The sequence below is a fragment of the Phoca vitulina genome, unplaced genomic scaffold, assembly GCF_004348235.1.
Source record: "Phoca vitulina isolate PV1807 unplaced genomic scaffold, GSC_HSeal_1.0 scaffold9, whole genome shotgun sequence".
Taxonomy (NCBI): Eukaryota; Metazoa; Chordata; class Mammalia; order Carnivora; family Phocidae; genus Phoca; species Phoca vitulina.
The window spans coordinates 37,097,727-37,117,442 of record NW_022589712.1 but is presented as its reverse complement, the minus strand read 5'-3'; the positions used below and the strand labels follow the sequence as shown (position 1 = coordinate 37,117,442).

General features: G+C 37.5%; 1 protein-coding gene across 1 annotated transcript; it reads left to right on the top strand.

Moving 5' to 3' along the window:
• Positions 1-506: 506 nt before the first annotated feature.
• HINT3 (histidine triad nucleotide binding protein 3) lies at positions 507-18,504 on the top strand. The gene is made up of 5 exons (XM_032407929.1): positions 507-931; positions 7,955-8,072; positions 11,479-11,548; positions 13,880-14,006; positions 16,157-18,504. Exons 1-5 carry the CDS (start codon positions 731-733, stop codon positions 16,187-16,189), a joined length of 549 nt encoding a protein of 182 aa, XP_032263820.1. The 5' UTR covers positions 507-730; the 3' UTR covers positions 16,190-18,504.
• The last annotated feature ends 1,212 nt before the right edge of the window (positions 18,505-19,716 follow it).

Here is a 19,716-nt window from a genome sequence, read left to right as displayed (position 1 = left end):
TTCAGCAAATGCCGAGTATTATAAAATAAAAAGCTGAGATCAAATCAGTCCATCTTGACTACCAAGTTAACTGAGACTTTTTCTTTTGGGCGTTATAGTTACTGAAGGGTTTTTGAGTGACAAGAGAATCGAGGAGGGAAACTAGTTAGGTTATTGTAGTGGTCGAGGCATGAAGCACGACCAACGAATGAGCACAATTCTATGAGCACAGATTCTATGTTGAAAAGAATGCTCTAGAAATTGTGCTCATTCTCTTAAAACCTACGAATTTTTAAAAAACTTTTTTTTTTTAACAACATAATAATACTCTTGGGGGATGCTAACTTGCAGCTTTCGGAAAGGACCTCCAGTATACCCACCAGGTCCCATTTGACCGGACGTTAGGGCGCGACAGTGATGTCACCGCGGCGGCGCGCGCTCCTGCGTCTCGAAGGACGTGTTGCGTCTTTACCAACGAGACGCAGGGGGCGGAGCGACTTCCGTAAGCCCCAGCCGGCTCCTCCGGTCGCATCCGTGCGCGTCCTCGCGCCCCCCCTCACGGTCGCTGGCTGCGTGAGCGATCACTGCGTCGCAGTCACAGCTAGGATCCGCGCGTGCGCCCAACTCCCAGCCCTTCCCAGCGGCAGGCGAAGGGCGACGCCTCCAGGTAAAACTGAGCAGCTGCAGGAGGCGGACCAGGGCCAGCCGTGCAGGAGCGGTCAAGGTTCTTGGCCACTTTGGGGCGGGTACGATGGCGGAGGAGCCGAAGCGCGGTAGCGTGGAGTCCGAGCCTGGTTTTGAGGCAGTGGAGTCTACAGAATCTAAGGTGTCTTCATCGAAGATTACCGATGTTGTCGCACGGTCATCGAAGGCGGAGGACTACAGTAGCAAGTGCGTGTTCTGCCGGATCGCGGGGCAGCAGGAACCCGGCACCGAGCTCCTGTACTGCGAGGTGGGCTGCATGCAGACCCGGCGTGGGTTGGGGAGCCCAGGGACCGAGGCCTCGCGGTGGCAGACCGCTGTGGCGTCGTTTCAGGCCCCCGGGAGGGAGGCCTCGCAGGTGTGGACCGGGGTGGGGGAGGCTGGGTGTCCTGGTGTTAATGACGGACTTGCTTCTCTTGGTGTGGGGTCTGTCTCCAGCCATCTTCTTGCTGTGCCGAAGGGGACAATGTAGCGATAAAGCCACACACTTCGGCTTCTGTCTGCAAGTACGAGGTATTTGGCAGAAAATAGCATTTGATTCCTCTCCCCACCCCCGTATCCCCACCCCCTGCCTTTCTAGACAGGATTTTAAATTCTACACACTCTAATACTGCTACTAAGGAGAAAACTGGTAGAAAGGAGATAATGGTAATTGGGAAAAGCTTCGTTAAACTGACTGAAGTTAGGCTGGGCGGGGTGGAGCCGAGGTCAAACTGTTTCTTAATAGTCTCAGGTTTCCACTGAAGGGTAAAGTTCGTATAGGTGTTGTCAGCTGGGATGTATGCACATTTTCAGAGCACTAAGATTTTGCTCAGGTACTTGAAAACAGATACCTGGTACACATTTTCTTCTACTGGTTCTACTTGCCTTTAAAGAAACAGGCTTTGGAGAGGGTCAGCTCCAAAGATTCTGGGTGTTTGTTTGTTTAGTGATCGTTAATTCATTTGTTAAAAGTGAATTGGATCTGTTCTAAGCACCTGGTGTTGGAGATTCATTGGTGAATAAGATAAAGGATAGTCACTGTTCAGATCTTATAATCTAAAGGGTGGACTGAATACAGAGGAGGCAGCGGGTTACAGTGCCCTGTGCTTGGTGAGGTGGTTCTACCACCTGCAGTATTTTGTTCAGCTGTGTGATTTTTTTTACCCCTCCAGCAGCAGCCAGGGTCTAGTTTTAGACAAGGTGAACAGTTGGGTCATCCCACGGTTGGGGTCTGGCCCTGTGGGTGTTTTGGAGGTGCAGTGGAACAAAGGTAAGAATTTATGGCTAGAGAGAGGACTGAAGTGATAGACCTTGACATCTATGCTGAATAGGGGAAGGAGTGAAGACAGGAAGCAGCTACCGGGAGAGGGGCAGTGCATCACTTGTCTGTAGAGTAGGCCTCTGCTGAACTGATCCATAGAGTCAGGATTTCACCACATATGAAATTAGGCTAGCAAGAAGTAAAGTGGATTTTTTAGCTTCACAGAATTCGATATTTCTTAGATGTCTAGAAACTGCTTTTAAATTTTGCATACTCCAGTACCAATGTTGAGGAAAACTAGTAAATAATAGGTACTAGTAGTGTAAAAAGTTTTGTCTAAAAATAGTCACAGAGGGGGGCACCTGGGTGGCTCAGTCGGTTAAGTATCTGCTTTCAGCTCAGGTCATGATCCCAGGGTTCTGGGGTCGAGTCCCACATTGGGCTCGTTGCTCAGCTGGGAGTCTCCTTCTCCCTCTGCCCTTACCCCCTGCTCGTGATCTTTCTTTGTCTCTCTCTCTCTCTCAAATAAATAAAATCTTAGGGAAAAAAAATAATTAAATCGTCACCCCTGAGAGGGGGTGGGATGTTCCAAACTTCTATCCCAGTTTTTTCCAGGCCAAAGGTCAGGATTTTTTCTCTTTGAAGAACATTCTCAGAGTGAACTATGTGAAAAGCCTGGAACATTTTTATAGAGGAAATTAGACACATTCAATATTTTTAACTAATTTATATCCTACATAGGTGGCGCAGGATGAATATATACAGTAGTCCATATAATGCAGAACATAAGCAAGATGCACATGCTTGTACAACAGTGCCTCAAAAAGTGGCAGATCTTTTTTTTTTTAAAGATTTTATTTATTTATTTGACAGAGAGAGACACAGCGAGAGAGGGAACACAAGCAGGGGGAGTGGGAGAGGGAGAAGCAGGCTTCCCGCTGAGCAGGGAGCCCGATGGGGGCTCGATCCCAGGACCCTGGGATCATGACCTGAGCCGAAGGCAGACACTTAATGACTGAGCCACCCAGGCGCCCCAGGTTGCAGATCTTTTTAAAATTGAATCTAAGATGATTTCATATATAAGAGCTCACCAATTAAAGGTTAAAGATTTATCTTTTTAAAAAGAGAAACTAATCTTTAATTTGTGTATTTTGCATTATATATATAGTTTATTCTTATAGTCATTCATATATGTTTATTGTGAATATTTAGAAACTATTGGGTTTATATAAAGTAGGGTAGACTTATAATTAAGTCCAGAGGAGAAAATTTGATTTGGAATAATTGGAGTTATCAGCATCATGTGGGTTTAGTCTGGGAAATCTTTCTGACAAAAGCTAGAGAAGATTCCTCACTCCATAAGCATCCATATAGTATTTTTGTTGTATACTGCAGAGTTGAAACTAAGCAAATACTAGCCATGCGTTCTCAGAGGGGGATAAAAGTTGGTTTTGGGGTGACAGTATCTTACTCTTTTTGTGTGAGGCAAAGGTAAACATAGTGGACATAAACAGATAAAGAGTATGTCTGCGGTATTAAAATATCATGAGAGTGGAATCAGGAAAAAAGTCTTAAGAATGTCCTCAGAGGGGTGACAGTGAAAACATGGTTGAGAAATACCAGGCTAGGTGTTTATTTTCACCTTGCTTGAGGCCACACTGAGGAAATACTAGTTTAACTTTAATGTCCTCCCTCTTCTTAACCAAATTTGCCCTACACTTCAGATGGTGTGGTACTGAAATGTTCTTTCAAATGTTACTTATTTTTATTTGCTTTAGCTATCAGTCAGGGGTTAGTTGCAGAAAGAAAAACTCAATATTTAAAGCAGAAATTGATTTAATGTAGGGAATTATTTGCTAAAAAAGTTGCAGGGGCTGAAGGAAAAGCCTTCAAGAATGACTTCCTGGGGAGGCGCCTGGGTGGCTCAGTCGTTAAGTGTCTGCCTTCGGCTCAGGTCATGATCCCAGGGTCCTGGGATAGAGTCCTGCATCGGGCTCCCTGCTCAGCGGGGAGTTGGTTTCTCTTTCTCCCTCTGTCTCCCTCTCCCTCTGCCTGCCGCTCCGCCTGCTTGTGCTCACTCTCTGTCAAATAAATAAATAAAAATCTTAAAAAAAAAATGACATCCAGAACATCACTTGCACACTGAGGACCTGTTTCCTCTGCCACAGCCAGGAAGGTAGGAGTCAGGTGACTGCCACTAGAACTTAGACTTCAGGAAGATGTCTCTGTAGCTGTGACTCAGAGGTGACGAAGCAGTGTGATCGCCACTGTTGAGCAGTGTTTCCAGTGGGAGTACTTTTGGCGTTTGGGGTTGGACTCTTTGTTGTGCAGAGCTGTTCCACCTGTTTTAGGATGTTTCCCATTTCTGACCTCTGGGTGCTAAATGCGCATAGCACCTACATATTTCTACTCCCCTTTGACCAATAACACAGCTTCAGGGCTACCCTATACTGCTGGGTCTGCGCAAGTAGGCCGTGGTGCCAAAAAAATGAATGTCTCATGTCTGTCTCTTGACTCGCATGGTGCTATTGACTAGACAATGGAATGGGGGTAGGGAAGAGAGGAAAGAGAATCTCGGTAGTCTTAGAGCTGACCATGTTTGCCTGCTGGAACTAGCGGAAGATGCAGAAAGATGGCTTTTTCTCAGGTTAGCTTATCAAAGCACCTAAGTCTGAAATACATCTAGTTGGCAAGATCTGAATTCCATCTGGGGTTTTGGCTTTTTAAATTTCTGTGGTACTAAAGACACAGAAGTATTTGGAATGGAGGTTGAGTGCCCACCTACCCTGTTCACCACAATTTATTTGTTGTATTTAATGGATGCTAAGCCCAGATGCTTGGATTCAGTGGTGATAATGAAGTTAAGATGGACTAGCTGTTTGTCAAATCCATGCATTCTCAAAAGGGGTAAAAATTGATGCTCTTGCCTGGGACAGGGGCAGGGGCAAAAAAAGTTTATATATATAAAATACACGTATAGTACTTAGGATATAAACACATGTACAATTTGCCTGTGGTATTAAAATATCAGGGGAGGGGGGCAATTAGGAAAAAAAAATCTAAAAAGTTGCCTTAGGGGGGATGGTAATGAAAAAGGGCTGAGAAACACTGTTAAAATCAAACAGTGGCCATAATTCCAACTTTAAGAAGGTGTTTTGCAAGGACAGACTGAAAGATCTTGGAAAGTCTATCTCTGTTACTGGAAAAGTATGTAAAAACTATAATGACACCATTTTTTTTTTAAGGAGTAGAGGAGGGAGCATTGGTAGCTTTATCTTTCTATTTAAGCATCTTTTATTTATTGAACAATCTTTCAAATTTATGTGTTATTCACTTGTAGTTCAAGGATAAATATGGCATGTCCCACACTTGAGAAGCTTGCTTGTGATCTGTGTTGAAAGCGTAAATGAAAAGTTCTCATTTAGTGGTTGTCATTAGGGATGTATAGTCAAAATTCTGTGTTTAAAAGTCACTTGAAATATCTTTTCTTTGGGGGTGCCTGAGTGGCTCAGTTGGTTAAGTGTCTGCCTTCAGCTCAGGTCATGGTTCCTGGGTCCTGAGATCCTCCCTACTTGGGCTTCCTGCTCAGCGGGGCATCTGCTGCTCCCTGTCCCTCTGCCCCACCCTCCCACTCGTGTGCTCTCTCTTGTGCGCTCTGGTTCTCTCTGTCTCTCTCAAATAAATAAAATCTTTTTTTTTTTTAAAGAAATTTCTTTGTATGGTTATGTTATCAAGGTGACATATTAGGTTAGGTTTGTTTCTGTTTGTTTTCAATTTTTAGGGATTGTTTTTAAGTCCAAAAGGGTGTTAAATATTCTTGTTTTTTTAAAGTCAAAATTATAAAGCTAAGTACATTCGGAAAAGTCTAGCTTCCGTTCTCTTATCATCTTTACCCTGTTCCTCTTCCCTCACAAGAAACTAAAAAATATATATTTGGTTTAGCCTTCCATTGTGAGAATACGTATGTATACGTTTGTATTTGTACTCCCCTTTCTTAACACAAAAGATGGCCTTACCACTCTCCTGCTCCTCATTTATTTTTTTTAACTTCGAAGTGTATTTCAGAAATGATTTTATAAGTATATAAAGATCTTTTTCATTCCTTTTTGTAGCTACGTATTACTTCATTGTATGGATTTGCTATAATTTATTCAACCGGTCTCCTAGTTGAATTATGGACTCTTGGGGTTTTTTTTTTTTTTTGCTATTACAAATCATGCTGCAAAGGATAGCTTTGTACATGCATCATTTCATATTTTTTGTCATTGTATCTTCGGAATAGGAGAAAAAATCTGTCTTAAAATGAAGAGTCTAAATAATGGCTAGTTCAGTAGTAGCGATAGGAGAGAGTAACATCAGAGGGCCAATTTCAATATTTTAGAAAGCTTAATGGAAATCTAATTCAATCATTGATTGCATCGGCTAACTAAAATGCATAGGTTTTCCTCCACCTGTTTTACCCCCCCTCCCCAACCTTCCTTCTAGCAGCTACCAGTTTGTTCTTAGTATAATACCCTCTAGGTCCATCCATGTTGTCACAAATGGCAAGAGCTCATCATTTTTTATGACTGAGTAATATTTCCTTATACATGTACATCATATCTCCTTTATTCATTCATCTATTGATGGATTCTCAGGTTGCTTTCATGTCTTGGCTATTGTAAATAATGCTGTACTAAACATAGGGGTGCATACATCTTTTGGAATTAGTGTTTTCATTTTCTTTGGGTAAATAAATACACAGTCGTGGAACTGGGGGTCATATGGTATTTCTGTTTTTAATTTTTGAGGAACCTCCATACTGTTTTCCATAGTGGCTGCACCAGTTTGCATTCCCACCAACAGTGCAAGAGGGTTCCCTTTTCTCCACATTCATGCCAACACGTATTTCCTGTGTTTTTAATACTAGCCATTGGACTGGTGTGAAGTTTCATATCATTGTGGTTTTGATTTGCATTTCTCTGATGATGAGTGGTGTTGAGCATCTTTTCATGTGTCTTTTAGTCATTGAAAAAATTTTTATATAAGATATTGAATAAGGATATTTAGGGAATATTGATTTTCCTTTTGGAAAAGCTTAAAACTCAAATGTCAGTAGGTTGAAAGACTCCCTTTTTCATTTCTTTTCTTTTTTCCTTACCTAAGTATGTGGAGTATGTAAATCAGGAAACTAGTATAATGGATTGGACACTTAGTGCAATATACTGGAGTTTGTCTTAACATTTCAAAGGCTTTTTAATGCTGTAAACAGGACTAAAAAGTATTTGTGTATAACTGCTGTAAAAAATGTTTAAAAAGGTAACCTCTGGATATGTAGATGCTAGGTGATTTTCCTATTATAGTTGTATAACATGCGACTTTGGAAAAAATTAAATGTAAAAAAGAATTTATCAATCTTGTTATGTTTCTGTAGTCAGACCTTTAGAAGTACATATTAAGAGTGAAAAACCCTTATATAGGTAGAGATGGAGCAGTATATAAAGAAATAAAAAAAAAAACCCTGGGATTGTTGGTAATGAAGTTTTTTGTTTTGTTTTTTAAAGATTTATTTGTTTATTTGAGAGAGAGCGAGCACAAGTGGGAGGGGCAGAGGGAGAGGGAGAGAGGATCTCAAGCAGACTCCCCACTGAGCATGAAATTGGACATGGGGCTGTTTCTCACAACCCTGAGATCACGACCCTGAGATCATGATCTGAGCCAAAACCAAGAGTGGGACACTTAATCCACTGTACCACCCAGGCACCCCTTTGGTAATAAAGTTTTATTGAACTTCATTGAGAATTGTTTTCCTGAAACTAGCTTTATATAAGTCTTCATTTTCTGGAACAAATGAGCATCTCATGAAGGATGCTAAAGCTTGTCTTTATGAACTTAATGCATAATCACAAAATTGCCCAGCTGGGGTTAGTTGTAACATAAGTACCATTTGCCTATCAGACTGAGATTTATGGTGTTTAAGACATGTCAGAACAGCATTAGGAAATTCTTTTTAAAAGATTCACTAACAAATGATATGTTTTTTTCCTTCAGAATGAAGACCTAGTTTGCTTCAAAGATATCAGACCAGCAGCACCTCATCATTATCTTGTGGTGCCAAAGAAGCATCTTGGAAACTGTAGAGAGCTAAAGAAAGATCACATAGAACTGGGTAAGATGATAGCAGTATTCCTCATGGTTATGTCATCCTGAATTGGCATCAGTGATAGCAGTGACAATTAAAAAGAAAAAGTCTAGCCAGGTGTTAATGAAAGAGGAGCATTTGTGAAACTTCTGTAATGAAAAATTTCAAATATATACAACAATAAAGAAAATAGTGTAATCTCCCTGTGTTCATCACCCAAGCTCCACATTTATTAACTTGTGGCCAATCTTTTTCATCTATTAACGTTCTCCCACAGTGGATTTAAAGCAAATTCCAGACATCATGTTATTTAATCTTTAAAATCTCTAAAAGATAATGCCTCTTTATGTTTTTTTAAATGATGGCTTTCCTTGACTCTGAAAATGGAAGGTGCTATATAAAATGAGACCATGGGCGCCTGGGTGGCTCAGTTGGTTAAGCGACTGCCTTCGGCTCAGGTCATGATCCTGGAGTCCCGGGATCGAGTCCCGCATCGGGCTCCCTGCTCAGCGGGGAGTCTGCTTCTCCCTCTGACCCTCCCCCCTCTCATGTCCTCTCTCTCGCTCTCTCATTCTCTCTCTCAAATAAATAAATAAAATCTTTAAAAAAAAAAAAAAAAAAATGAGACCATATTGGTACCTGCCCTGTAAGTTTCTTGTGTAGATGAACTAACACCAAAGTTTGGTGATGGGATTTTAGCAATGACCTTTTGGCTTCTGAATCTTGTCTCTTCCAGGATTATCCTGTATTTTCCTACTCATGATTTCTGTGACTTAGCAGTTATCATTTCCTAAGACATTTCTAAGTTCACTTCATACCTGCTTTCATAGCCTTTGTCTCCAGGGTCTGGGATTAGTTTGGTTAATAATTTAAGTAGCTGACAAGATAGATTGGGCCAGATTTTTTGGAGGTGAATAAGAAATATCTTCGATGGAAAACTTTGAAGTGTAGTTCGTTAGTATTTAGACTATTGAATTACCAGTTTTTAAACTGTTTCTTCTCAATATTGCAAAATTCCTTAGTCATCTGAACTTCTATGAGTACATTTCATATTTATTCCAGCAGATAAAGGTCAATATTTTTGCAACATTTAGCATCAAACAGCAGCCACCATGCCTTAAGTATTTCCTTTTTATAATGCTTTTTTAAGGAGGGAGAAATATGTTCATGCTTGGTTTTCTTTTTCTAGCATTCTGTTTTATTGAAAGTTTTTATAACTGTTGCAAATAAAATGTTAACCAATTTTGAAGCAGCATGGTGGGTATTTGTGATTTTGTTTATGTCTTAATATTTCTGTAATAAAAGTTTAAATGTTCTTGCAGTTAATATTTATATACAATCTATGAAGTTGGGAAAATAATAAGAATGTGGAAGAGCTAAATAACACTATCAAGCATGGTGATTATAATTGATATTTTTAGAACTCCCCCTAACAATAAAGTACACATTTTGTTAAGAGCACATGTTGACCAAGATAGACCATATTCTGTAAGTCTAAATACATTTCAGCTTATTGAAATCTTATAACCTATGTTCTCTGATGACAGTGGAATTAAAGTAGAAAAATAAAATCTAGAATTGCACTAAATATTTTTAAATTAACACACTTTTAAATAATTTCCAAGTAAATAAGCCAAAGACAACAATAAAGAATTGATAGCAAAAATACAACATATCAAGATTTGTGAAATGTAGCCAAAGCAATACCTACAGGGAAGTTTATAGCTGTATATGTTTATGTTAGAAGAGGATGTTTACAACCAATGAACTAAATTTCTATTTTAGGATGCTAGAAAGAGGCAAGTGAATCAGACCAAAGTAAGTATAAGGAAAGAAAGAATAGATAACAGTGAGATAGAAAGGAGACAATAGGTTTTGCTCCATGTATCTTGAATCTGATTTTTAAGTGAATACATAATTATGATTGTCATACCTTCTCAATGAATTGATCCTTTTTTATCATTGTAAAATGTCCCTCTTTATCTCTGGAAATACTTCTTGAGCCTATTTTGTATGACATGAATTTAACTACTTTTTCTTGTTACTTACTGTCCACATTGGGTATCTTTTTCTATACTTTCAACCAAATTGAATATTAACATTTAAAGGCTTGAAGATAGCAATATAGCTGCGTCTTGCGTATTTATTATTATTTTTTAAATGTAGTGTGAAAATCTCTGATTTTTAATTGGAGTGTTTAGTTCATAAATCTTTAATATAACTATTGATGCAGTTTGATTTAGGTGTACTATCTTGCCATTTGTTTTCTGCTTGTCCCATTTTTTGTTGTTATTGCTCTCTTTCCTGCCTTCTTGTGGTTGTTCAAATATATTTTTTGTTATTCTATTTTAATTTATTTCTTGCCTTTTTATGTATTCCTCTTCACATTTTTTTTAAAAAATGGTTGCTCTAGAGAGACTAAAATACTCACTGTGTAGTTATCATAGCCTAATTAGAATTAACATTATATCAATTCATGAAAAATGTGATAAACTTTGTAACACTTTGTGTTATTGTTGTCATATATATTACATCTACATTATAATATCTTGGTACTGTTAAAATTATTGCTTTAAGCAGTCATATGTCTTTTAAAGAAATTAGGAGAAAACATTTTCTTCCATGTCTGGAATCTTGGGAGTATTTTAAAAGAAAACAAGATACAGTCTTGCTTGAAGTAACTTGAGTTTTTTTTTTTAGACAATATGGTACCGACTTTGTCATGGAAGTCTGTCGTCCTCCTGGCTCAAGCCTGACTTAGAGAAGTAAACATTCACAACAATTTTATGAGCCTCTTTTATAACAACCATCTTCTGTAGATTCTCTCATTTTTCCCCCTTCCAAATACTTGGTTACACCATTCAGAAACAAAAGAGGTCTAAATTTTGGTATTGTGCTTTGGAGATTGCAGGTTACCAAATTTTTTCTCATGGGGAAGTGTATTCCTATCCGAAGGCCATAAAGCACCAAGACAATAAAGACACTAAGGCAGATAGAGTTCAGAAGCCAAAACAATTATATGAACATCTAGCTAGTCAGAGGTAGGCTGACATGAAAGGCTATCGTATCCTTAATTTGGGTTGAAAGACAAATTCAGTTTTCCTGCATGTCTTCTTAGTTCAAACATGTTTTTGTTTCTTACTTGGTCTCCTTATGATTAGAATTAGACCTCAGTGGGATCAGATGTCCTAAGTAGTCACTTAATAGTACTCCTCAACAGCTGTTCAAAGTCAGCCTATACACTGTACTTTGATAAGTTGATACTTCATTTCAGTTTTGATGAGCAAACTTCTCAGTAACTTAGAACTATTAAACAGGTCTTTAAATGTTTACCCATTGAATACGACTTTTGATTAGGATCCTAAAAGTTAAAACTAATTACAATTTAGTAATGTCTCCTACAGTATAATGTAGTTTCTTTCCTGTTTTATAGTTGAGAGCATGGTAACTGTTGGAAAAACCATTCTTGAAAGGAATAATTTCACTGACTTCAAAAATGCGAGGTATGTATACTTCCAGATAGAAACTAATATGTATAGTTAGTTTTTCTGAAATGTCGTTCCCTCCTGGGAAATGAAAGCAGAGGTAGCTTAAATACAGTTTTCCTGAAAGTGAGCATACATTGTTCATTGGTAGTATAAATTTAATAAATAAAACTTCTTCCTCTCATGTCTCAGCATCTAATAATCACCACTTGGAGTTTGGGCAGACAAGTCTATTTAAGCAGCGGGTAGGTAAAATAGTTACAAGTCCACCTTTCTTTGTTCAATATGTCCATTTCTATAAAAATTGTGTGTAGGGGCGCCTGGGTGGCTCAGTCGTTAAGCGTCTGCCTTCGGCTCAGGCCATGATCCCAGGGTCCTGGGATCGAGCCCCGCATTGGGCTCCCTGCTCCGCGGGAAGCCTGCTTCTCCCTCTCCCACTCCCCCTGCTTGTGTTCCCTCTCTCGTGTTCTCTCTCTCTGTTGAATAAATAAAATGAAATCTTTAAAAAAAAAATTGTATGTAAATTAAATTTCTTTAGAAACTATTTGATTTTATGTGATTTAAAAATATAGTATTATACTTCTAGTGGGAAATTAACTTGAATTCGTTGCCTACTGAACTGATCTCTGGCATTTGCCAACGTTTGAGCAAAAAAGCATATAATGTTCAATGTGGCAACTCTTTTACTTAATCTAAATAGTGTTTTTTCCTTTTTAAAAGACTTCTGACTTTGCCTTGTGTGACCAAAGGCTTGCCGAGACAGGTAGATCAGAGATTACTTCTAACATCTGAACTGGAATTCAAAGAGACCTGAGCTCTAATGCTGTCCATGCTACTTGCTGAGTACTGGGCTCATACTGGCTATGATACTTGAGGCATTTAACCTCCCTGAGATAATACCTGCTCTGCCTACTTACCAGTTCAAATAAGATTGTGTGTGTGAAAATCCTCTGAAAACTGTGAAGCGCTATTCAAGGGTGATAGTGATAAGGAACAGATGGTATTTGAGACCCTTTGGCCAAAAGCAGTACATTCCCTTCCCAGTCAGAGGAGTGCTTATTAGAAGAATGGACTTTGGACCAAGAGTCTCAATCCTCACTCTGTCACTGCCTGACTTTGTGACCTTGGAAAGTGTACTTTTTGGATCTTGGCTTCCCCATCTTTGAAATGAAAGGGTTGAATGAACCCTTGAGTTGCTTCTAACTTTTAGAAGTTAGAAGTGTTACTTTGTAACAGTTTGTGTTATTGTTACACATTAATACAGAATCTGTATTACATGACTCCTGTTTCACAGAAGGAAAACTCAGTCTCTTTTTTCTAGGCAGTGGTGGAAGCTTTTCAATATGTGTCGTGTTTCTGACTCTCCATTGTCAGTCCTGTGTTGCTGCAATAGACCACTTCTCCTACACCCCCTTACACTCCCTCTCACTGTAGTCTTTTTTTTTTTTTTTTTTTAATTGAGACTCACTTCTAGTTTGAGGAGGCAAATATTTCTAGGCTTTAGGCTTGGATTATTGTTACAAGTGTGCCTTGCTCCACTCAGAATTTCTAAGTGGACTTACAAAACTGTAAACTGATTTTTAAGAGAGAGAATCATATTTAAAAAATTTCTTAGTAGAAATTTGTTAGTAGTCAAAGGAATTCTTTTATAAATGTTTTATAAAGCAGATAATTATGATTATTATCTAATGTATTTTCATTATTAAGCAAGAAATTCGAGTGATGATAAAGTTTTTTTAATAATGATATAAATAATCTCACTATGGAAAGATGGGTTGGTAAGGAAATGACTGCTTTATTAAAGGAGAAGGCACACCATCCACTGGCTATGTCTTGGAATAAAGGAACCCTTCTACTTGAGTGTCATGTAATTTTTTTTAAAGAAAAGGGTGGAATTTATGCCAAACATAGTACACAACCAACAACTTTATGCCTCAGCTGTACAGTCTAAAAGTTAAAGGTCCCAGGAGTGCCCTGTAATTTTTTTTAAAAGATTCATTGCAGAGCCATATCTTAGGAGAATTAAAGGTTAAAATTGATAAGGACTGAGGTGATAAAACATAATGCCAACTCAGAATTCATAAAGGTTTTACTGAGACATTATACGCTCTTAAGCCCTTCCTTGATGAAGAGTTTGTTACTGTGAACTTCAGCATGAAAAGAGGAGAAAGTGTGTGAATACTGAGAAGTGTATAAAGAAAGCGGTAAAAGTGATGTTTGAGTGGCAATCAGTCCACCCTAGGTAACCTGTTTTGGATATCTTTAATGGTTATGTGTTTTAACATGAAAAAATAGCTTTAAACTCTTGTAGAACTGACTTGCCAACTATCTGTAACCTTTCTGTTTTAGAATGGGTTTCCACATGCCACCATTCTCTTCCATCTCCCACTTGCACCTTCATGTGCTGGCGCCTATCGATCAACTTAGCTTCTTATCAAAATTGGTCTATAGAGTGAATTCCTATTGGTTTATCACAGTAAGTGTTATTATTATAGTAGCAGCATACAAAAGTATTTTAAAATATTTGTCCTTTTGTTATAGTTCTTTTCTTGGCAACAGTAGGCACTTAACAGCTCTCATAGGCTTGATCCTCTCTTTTAATGTACTGCTCACACATATCCAAAGTAATATTTTTAGTTTAAGGGATTTTCCAGGGTATCGGCTCTGTAGGAAGAGAAGTTATGGCTATGTCTTTCCATTGTAAGCGGAGGATATGATATAGAAGAACCACGGAATTAGCAGTTCAGAACCCAGAGTCCGATCTACATTGAAATTGTGGCTCAGTTACTTGAGGTCCCATGTGCAAGTTACTTAAATGTTTTAAGGCCCAAATTCTTTATCTATTACCTGCCTATAAGGAATACTGCCCACCTGTAGGGTTGATAAGAGGATTGATAACATAATTTACATATAAAGCACTTAAAACTGTACCTTGCAAATAGTAAGTACTAGTAAATATCACCTCCTGCCTCTGTTATCATTCCCAACATTATTGTAGAAATTGAATTTCTGTAATTTTCTAGTTTAGAAAAGGGCTGCCTTGGTAACATTAACTGTCAGATCTGAGGTTGAAGCCATTGAGCCTAAAAGATTACAGAATCCTGCTTTGCTAGGGCAGAAGTAGAATAGAATTCAAGCTGACTACAGGCCTGTTGCCGCCTGACAGTCAAGCCTTGGTTATTAAGTGACTGTCCTTCCAGGGCCACTCGCCTAGTAATTTACCAGTCCCTATGTGTCCACGAGGGTAAGGAGACTTACAGTTGCTATTTTTAAGTAATCACTGAATTACAAATTAAATAATTGCTGTTAATGCGTATCATTATTATAGTCATGGTACCCAAGAAATTAAAAAGCATGATTTCTAGAAACTTCATATTTCAAACTTAGTATCCCTCTCTTCAACTTGTCCAGATGATTTTATTTAATTTAAAAATAATTTAAGATATTTATGTGTGTGTGTTCTAAATAAAAATTAGTAGAATATTCGATAGGGCAGTTGGTGTGGTCTCTTTAAAAAATCAGTGTGATTAAAAAAGGGATTTTTTTCCTTATTTGTATTTCTAATTTTCTACATGCTCCATGCTTTTATAATAAAGTAATGAAAAATACATTTTTTGTAATATTTTTAACTGTATTTCCTTACATGACTTTTTAGTTAGAAAAAAAATGAATGAACAAAGTTATAAGATCTGTTAATGGTTCATTCTGTGAATCTGAACTCTCCTTAGATCTGTCAGCATATATTATGAGACTTTGAAAAAAATCAAGATAAAGATACTAAGATTTATTTCAAAATCTCTTATATAAAGTTTCAGATAGAGAAAAGTATTTGAAATAATAACTAGAAGACTTTGGTTTACTTTTTAATTTTTTTAACAGATTTTATTTTTTAGGGCACTTTTAGGCCCACAGCAAGATTGAATGGAGAGTACAGAGAGTTCCCATATACCCTCTATCACCCATACACTCACAGTCTCCCACTATGGACATCCTACACCACAGTGATAACGTTTGTTATAATCCATGAAATTACAGTAACACATCATTTTTATCCAAAGTTCATGATTCACACTAGGGTTTATTCTTGGTGTTCTGTATTTTATCAGTTTAGACAAATGTGTAGTAACATGTATCCAACATTATAGTATAATAAAATCCTCTGTGCTTTACCTAGTCACGTCTCCTTCTTCCTTAATTCCTGGTAACCACTGATCTCTTTAATGCCTTCACAGTTTTGCCTTTTCCAGAATGTCATATGGTTGGAACACTACAGCATGTAGCCTTTTCAGATTGGCTTCTTTCACTTAGTAATATGCATTTAAGGTTCCTCCACATCTAGTTTACTTTGTAAAATGTTAGTATTATATTTATTTTCCTTTTCTTATTGAAGCTTTTTAATGCAATGTGGATAAAAATCTGCCTATGTATATACAATGTGGAATACCTTTACTATAGTTTATAAAACTATTATATTGAGAAATTTTTTATAAGATATATTTTAGGAACAGAATATGTATTATCCAGCTCTTCTGCTTCGACTTAATATAATAGGGATACCAGTAGAATTATTTCATATAGGCTTTAATAACTAGAATTTAAAAATATGTTGTGTTTTCAAAATTACAGGCCGATTGTTTGATTGAAAAACTAAGAACATGAAAATGTCAACAGTGGAAGATTCTCCTAATCTTGGCTCAACATAAACTAATATTTTGGTCCTTTTGAAGTCTAATTACAGTTGTAAGGTTCGTTAGGTTTTATGAGAGGCTGTTCCTGGCTAGCCTTAAATCTTTTCCGAATGTCTTTTTCCTGAGATATGTGATACAATTCCATGGATACTTTGTCATTAACTTCTTTGTTTTAATGGTTACTCATTTAAGGTGTAAGATACTATAGGTAAAATCCCATTAAAACAAATCCCATTAATCAGGAAGGGCTATTTTTTTTCAAAGTTTAAATATTTTCATTTCTCCATAGTCTATTATAATAGTGACTTACTTATGAAGAATAAACTGGTATAGAAACTACTTTATTGGAGCCTTTGTTACTGTGAAGGGGAAAAAGAAATTAACCATTTCTTGACAGTTATATAAGTTTACACAAAAAATTTCAAAATGAAGAGTACCATACTACATAGTGATTTCTGTTGTTGATGGAAAGAATTGTGTATGTGTCACTTTTTACTCAGATTTCGGATGCTGGTTTTCACTTCTTGAAGTCTAACATTTTTGTGATAAATTGTTCCTTAAAGCTATGTAATATACATAAGGTAAATTCTAATGGTGAATTTACAAGAACAAGCAATTTGGCAATCCAAGAGAATTCACTGTAATGCCATTTTACCTGTAAGAACATAAATGGGGAAGAAACATAAAATGGTTATAGTAATGTATTAAAAACTGGTGGAAATTGTTGTTTTATGGTTTGTATATTGTACCAAAGGAAAAGTAGAATTAAAAAATGATTAGGCCTGGCTTTTATCATGAAGAAATCCTGATTTGAAAGTAGAGACAGATGAGCTTAGATGAGAAAATTTATTTTAATAGCTCAATGTTAGCATTACTGATATATATGATTTCATTAGACATACTTCTTTAGGGATTGTGCTGATCTACACTAACAATAGTGAATGTGAATGAAGAGTAAGGTACTGAAGCTAATCCTACATTGTGCCAGTGTATAGTAACACCATGTGCATGAATATAAATGAACACAAAGATTAAAGTTAGAAGTAGGCTGAGATGATTAGTTTTCTTTCTTATTTTTGGCATGATATTAAACATAGTTTTAAGTAATGAAATACTTATTACAATGTTTAATTACAACACCTGGGATATTTAGTTACGACATCTGAAATAAACATTTATCCATATAACAAACATTTGCTGAATATTTAACATGCGATGATCAGTAAATGTAGGTGAGAAAGAACAGTCTGTCTTCAAATGCTAATACAAGGGTCAGACAAAACCAGTGATTACAGTTTAGTGTGTTAAGTGCTGTAATGTCCACAGAAGAGGCTGTGGAAAGGAACACAATTTTGAGAGCAGGTGGCAGTAGAACTGAATATTTAAGACTCAGTGTTTGGCAGGCTGACAGTGGAAGTTTAGGCCAAGAGACCCACATGTACTTTTCCTGAGTTCTGCTTCCGTTATTACTTACTTTACAATTGAAGTGAATGTTCACGTTCTATTTTAGTCACTGGAAGTGGAAGTAGGGGTTTTGGGCTCTCAAAATTAGATTTCCAGGCTTTTTAGCACTGCTTTGTTAAGTAGCTCACTGAGCCACCTACACAGATTAGCAGTTACAAGTTTGTAGAAATCAGCTCAAATATGACCAGCTTTGGAAAAGGAATTTTCAGTATGTACAACATGTTGTACTATGTGAACTTGTAATGATATAACTGACAATATTATGATAATAACATGTAAGGTATTTAAGGAATTCTCAAATGCCTTATGGACCTCTTCAAAAATATGATTAGCCAATTGATTTAATTTATATAGGTTTATACCCTGTCATAGTTAAGTTTTCCTTCTTACTTGGAAAACCCCTGATCCTCATATTCTTAGCAGAATTTCTCTTTTACTTGTAAAGATTAATAACTTACTACAATTAAAATTCACTCAGCTTTTTCAGTAGAGTATTTGGTAACTCAGTAGCTACCCATAACATTAGCTAAACACAAAACCAATTCATAACTTATGTTAAAGTAGTATCTAGAGCATTATTCATGCATGTTATGATATTGTTTGTAACTGCAGAATTGTAAAATTAGTGAGTTGTTTCAAACTGTGCTTACTTAGCTAAAAGAAAGCTAAATAAATATGGAAAAATAGTGTCTCAAGTTTTGCCTCTCTGGACTCTGTGTGTGTGTGTGTACGTGTGTGTAAGACTTTAATTTTTAGAGCAGTTTTAGGTTCACTGCAAAATTGAAGAGACAATACAGAGATTTCCTACATAGCCTCTCTCATTATTAACATTCCCCAGAAGAGCGGTACATTTGTTGCAGTTGATAAACCTCTTCCTACGCTGACACATCATAATTACCCAAGGTCCGTAGTTTATCTTATGGCTCACTCTTGGTGTGGCACATTCTATGAGTTTGGGCAAATATATGGTGACATGTATCCATCTTTATAGTATCATGCAGAGTATTTTCACTGCCCTAAAATTCCTCTGTGCTCTGTCTGTTCATCCCTACTCCACCAACCCCTGGCAAGCAGTGATCTTTTTATTGACTATGTAGTTTTGTCTTTTCCAGGATATCATATAATTGGAATCACACAGTAGATAGCTTTTTCAGATTGGCTGCTTTCACTTAGTGATATACATTTAAGGTTTCTCCGTCTTTTCATGGTGTGATAGTTCATCTCCTTTTAGTGCTAAATAATATTCCATTGTCTCGATATACTACAGTTTATCCATTCACCTACTGAAGGATACCTTGATTGCTTCCACATTTTGCCAATTATGAATAAAGCTGGTGTATGCAAGTTTTTGTGTGGACATAAATTTTCACTGCCTTTGGGTAAATACCAAGGAACATGATTACTGGGTCACATGATAAGCATATGTTTAGTTTTTTTTTTCTTAGATTTTATTTATTTATTTGGGAGAGAGAGAGAACACACAAGCAGGGAGGAGGGGCAGAGGGAGAGGGAGAAGCAGGCTCCCTGCTGTGCAGGGAGCCTGATGCGGAACTCGATCCCGGAACCCTGGGATCATGACCTGAGCCGAAGGCAGATGCTTAACCAACTGAGCCACCCAGGCGCCCCAGCATATGTTTCGTTTTATAAAAAACTGCCAAACTGTCTTCCAAAGTGGCTATACCATTTTGCATTACCACCAGCAATGAATGAGTATTCCTGTTACTCCACATCCTTGCCAAAATTTGGTGTTGTCAGTGTTTGGGATTTGTCCATTCTACTAAGTGTGCAGTGGTAGCTCATTCTACTAAGTGTGCAGTGGGAGCTCATTCCTTTTCTCTGATGACATATAATATGGAGCATGTTTTCATATGGCCATTTACCATCTGTGTATCTTCTTTGGTGAGGTGTCTATTAAGGTTGTAGGCCCATTTTTAAATTGATTTGTTTTCTTATTGTTGGGCTCTACATTCAGTACGGAGTCTGCTTGTCCCTCTTCCTCTGCTCCTCCCCCTGCTTGCGTGCTCAATCTCTCTC

Coding starts and splice junctions, on each gene's coding strand:
- HINT3 (XM_032407929.1), top strand. CDS start 731: ATGGCGGAGGAGCCGAAGCGCGGTAGCGTGGAGTCCGAGCCTGGTTTT. Junction 11,549..13,879: donor ACTGACTTCAAAAATGCGAG/GTATGTATACTT, acceptor TTTCTGTTTTAG/AATGGGTTTCCACATGCCAC. Junction 14,007..16,156: donor ATTCCTATTGGTTTATCACA/GTAAGTGTTATT, acceptor TCAAAATTACAG/GCCGATTGTTTGATTGAAAA.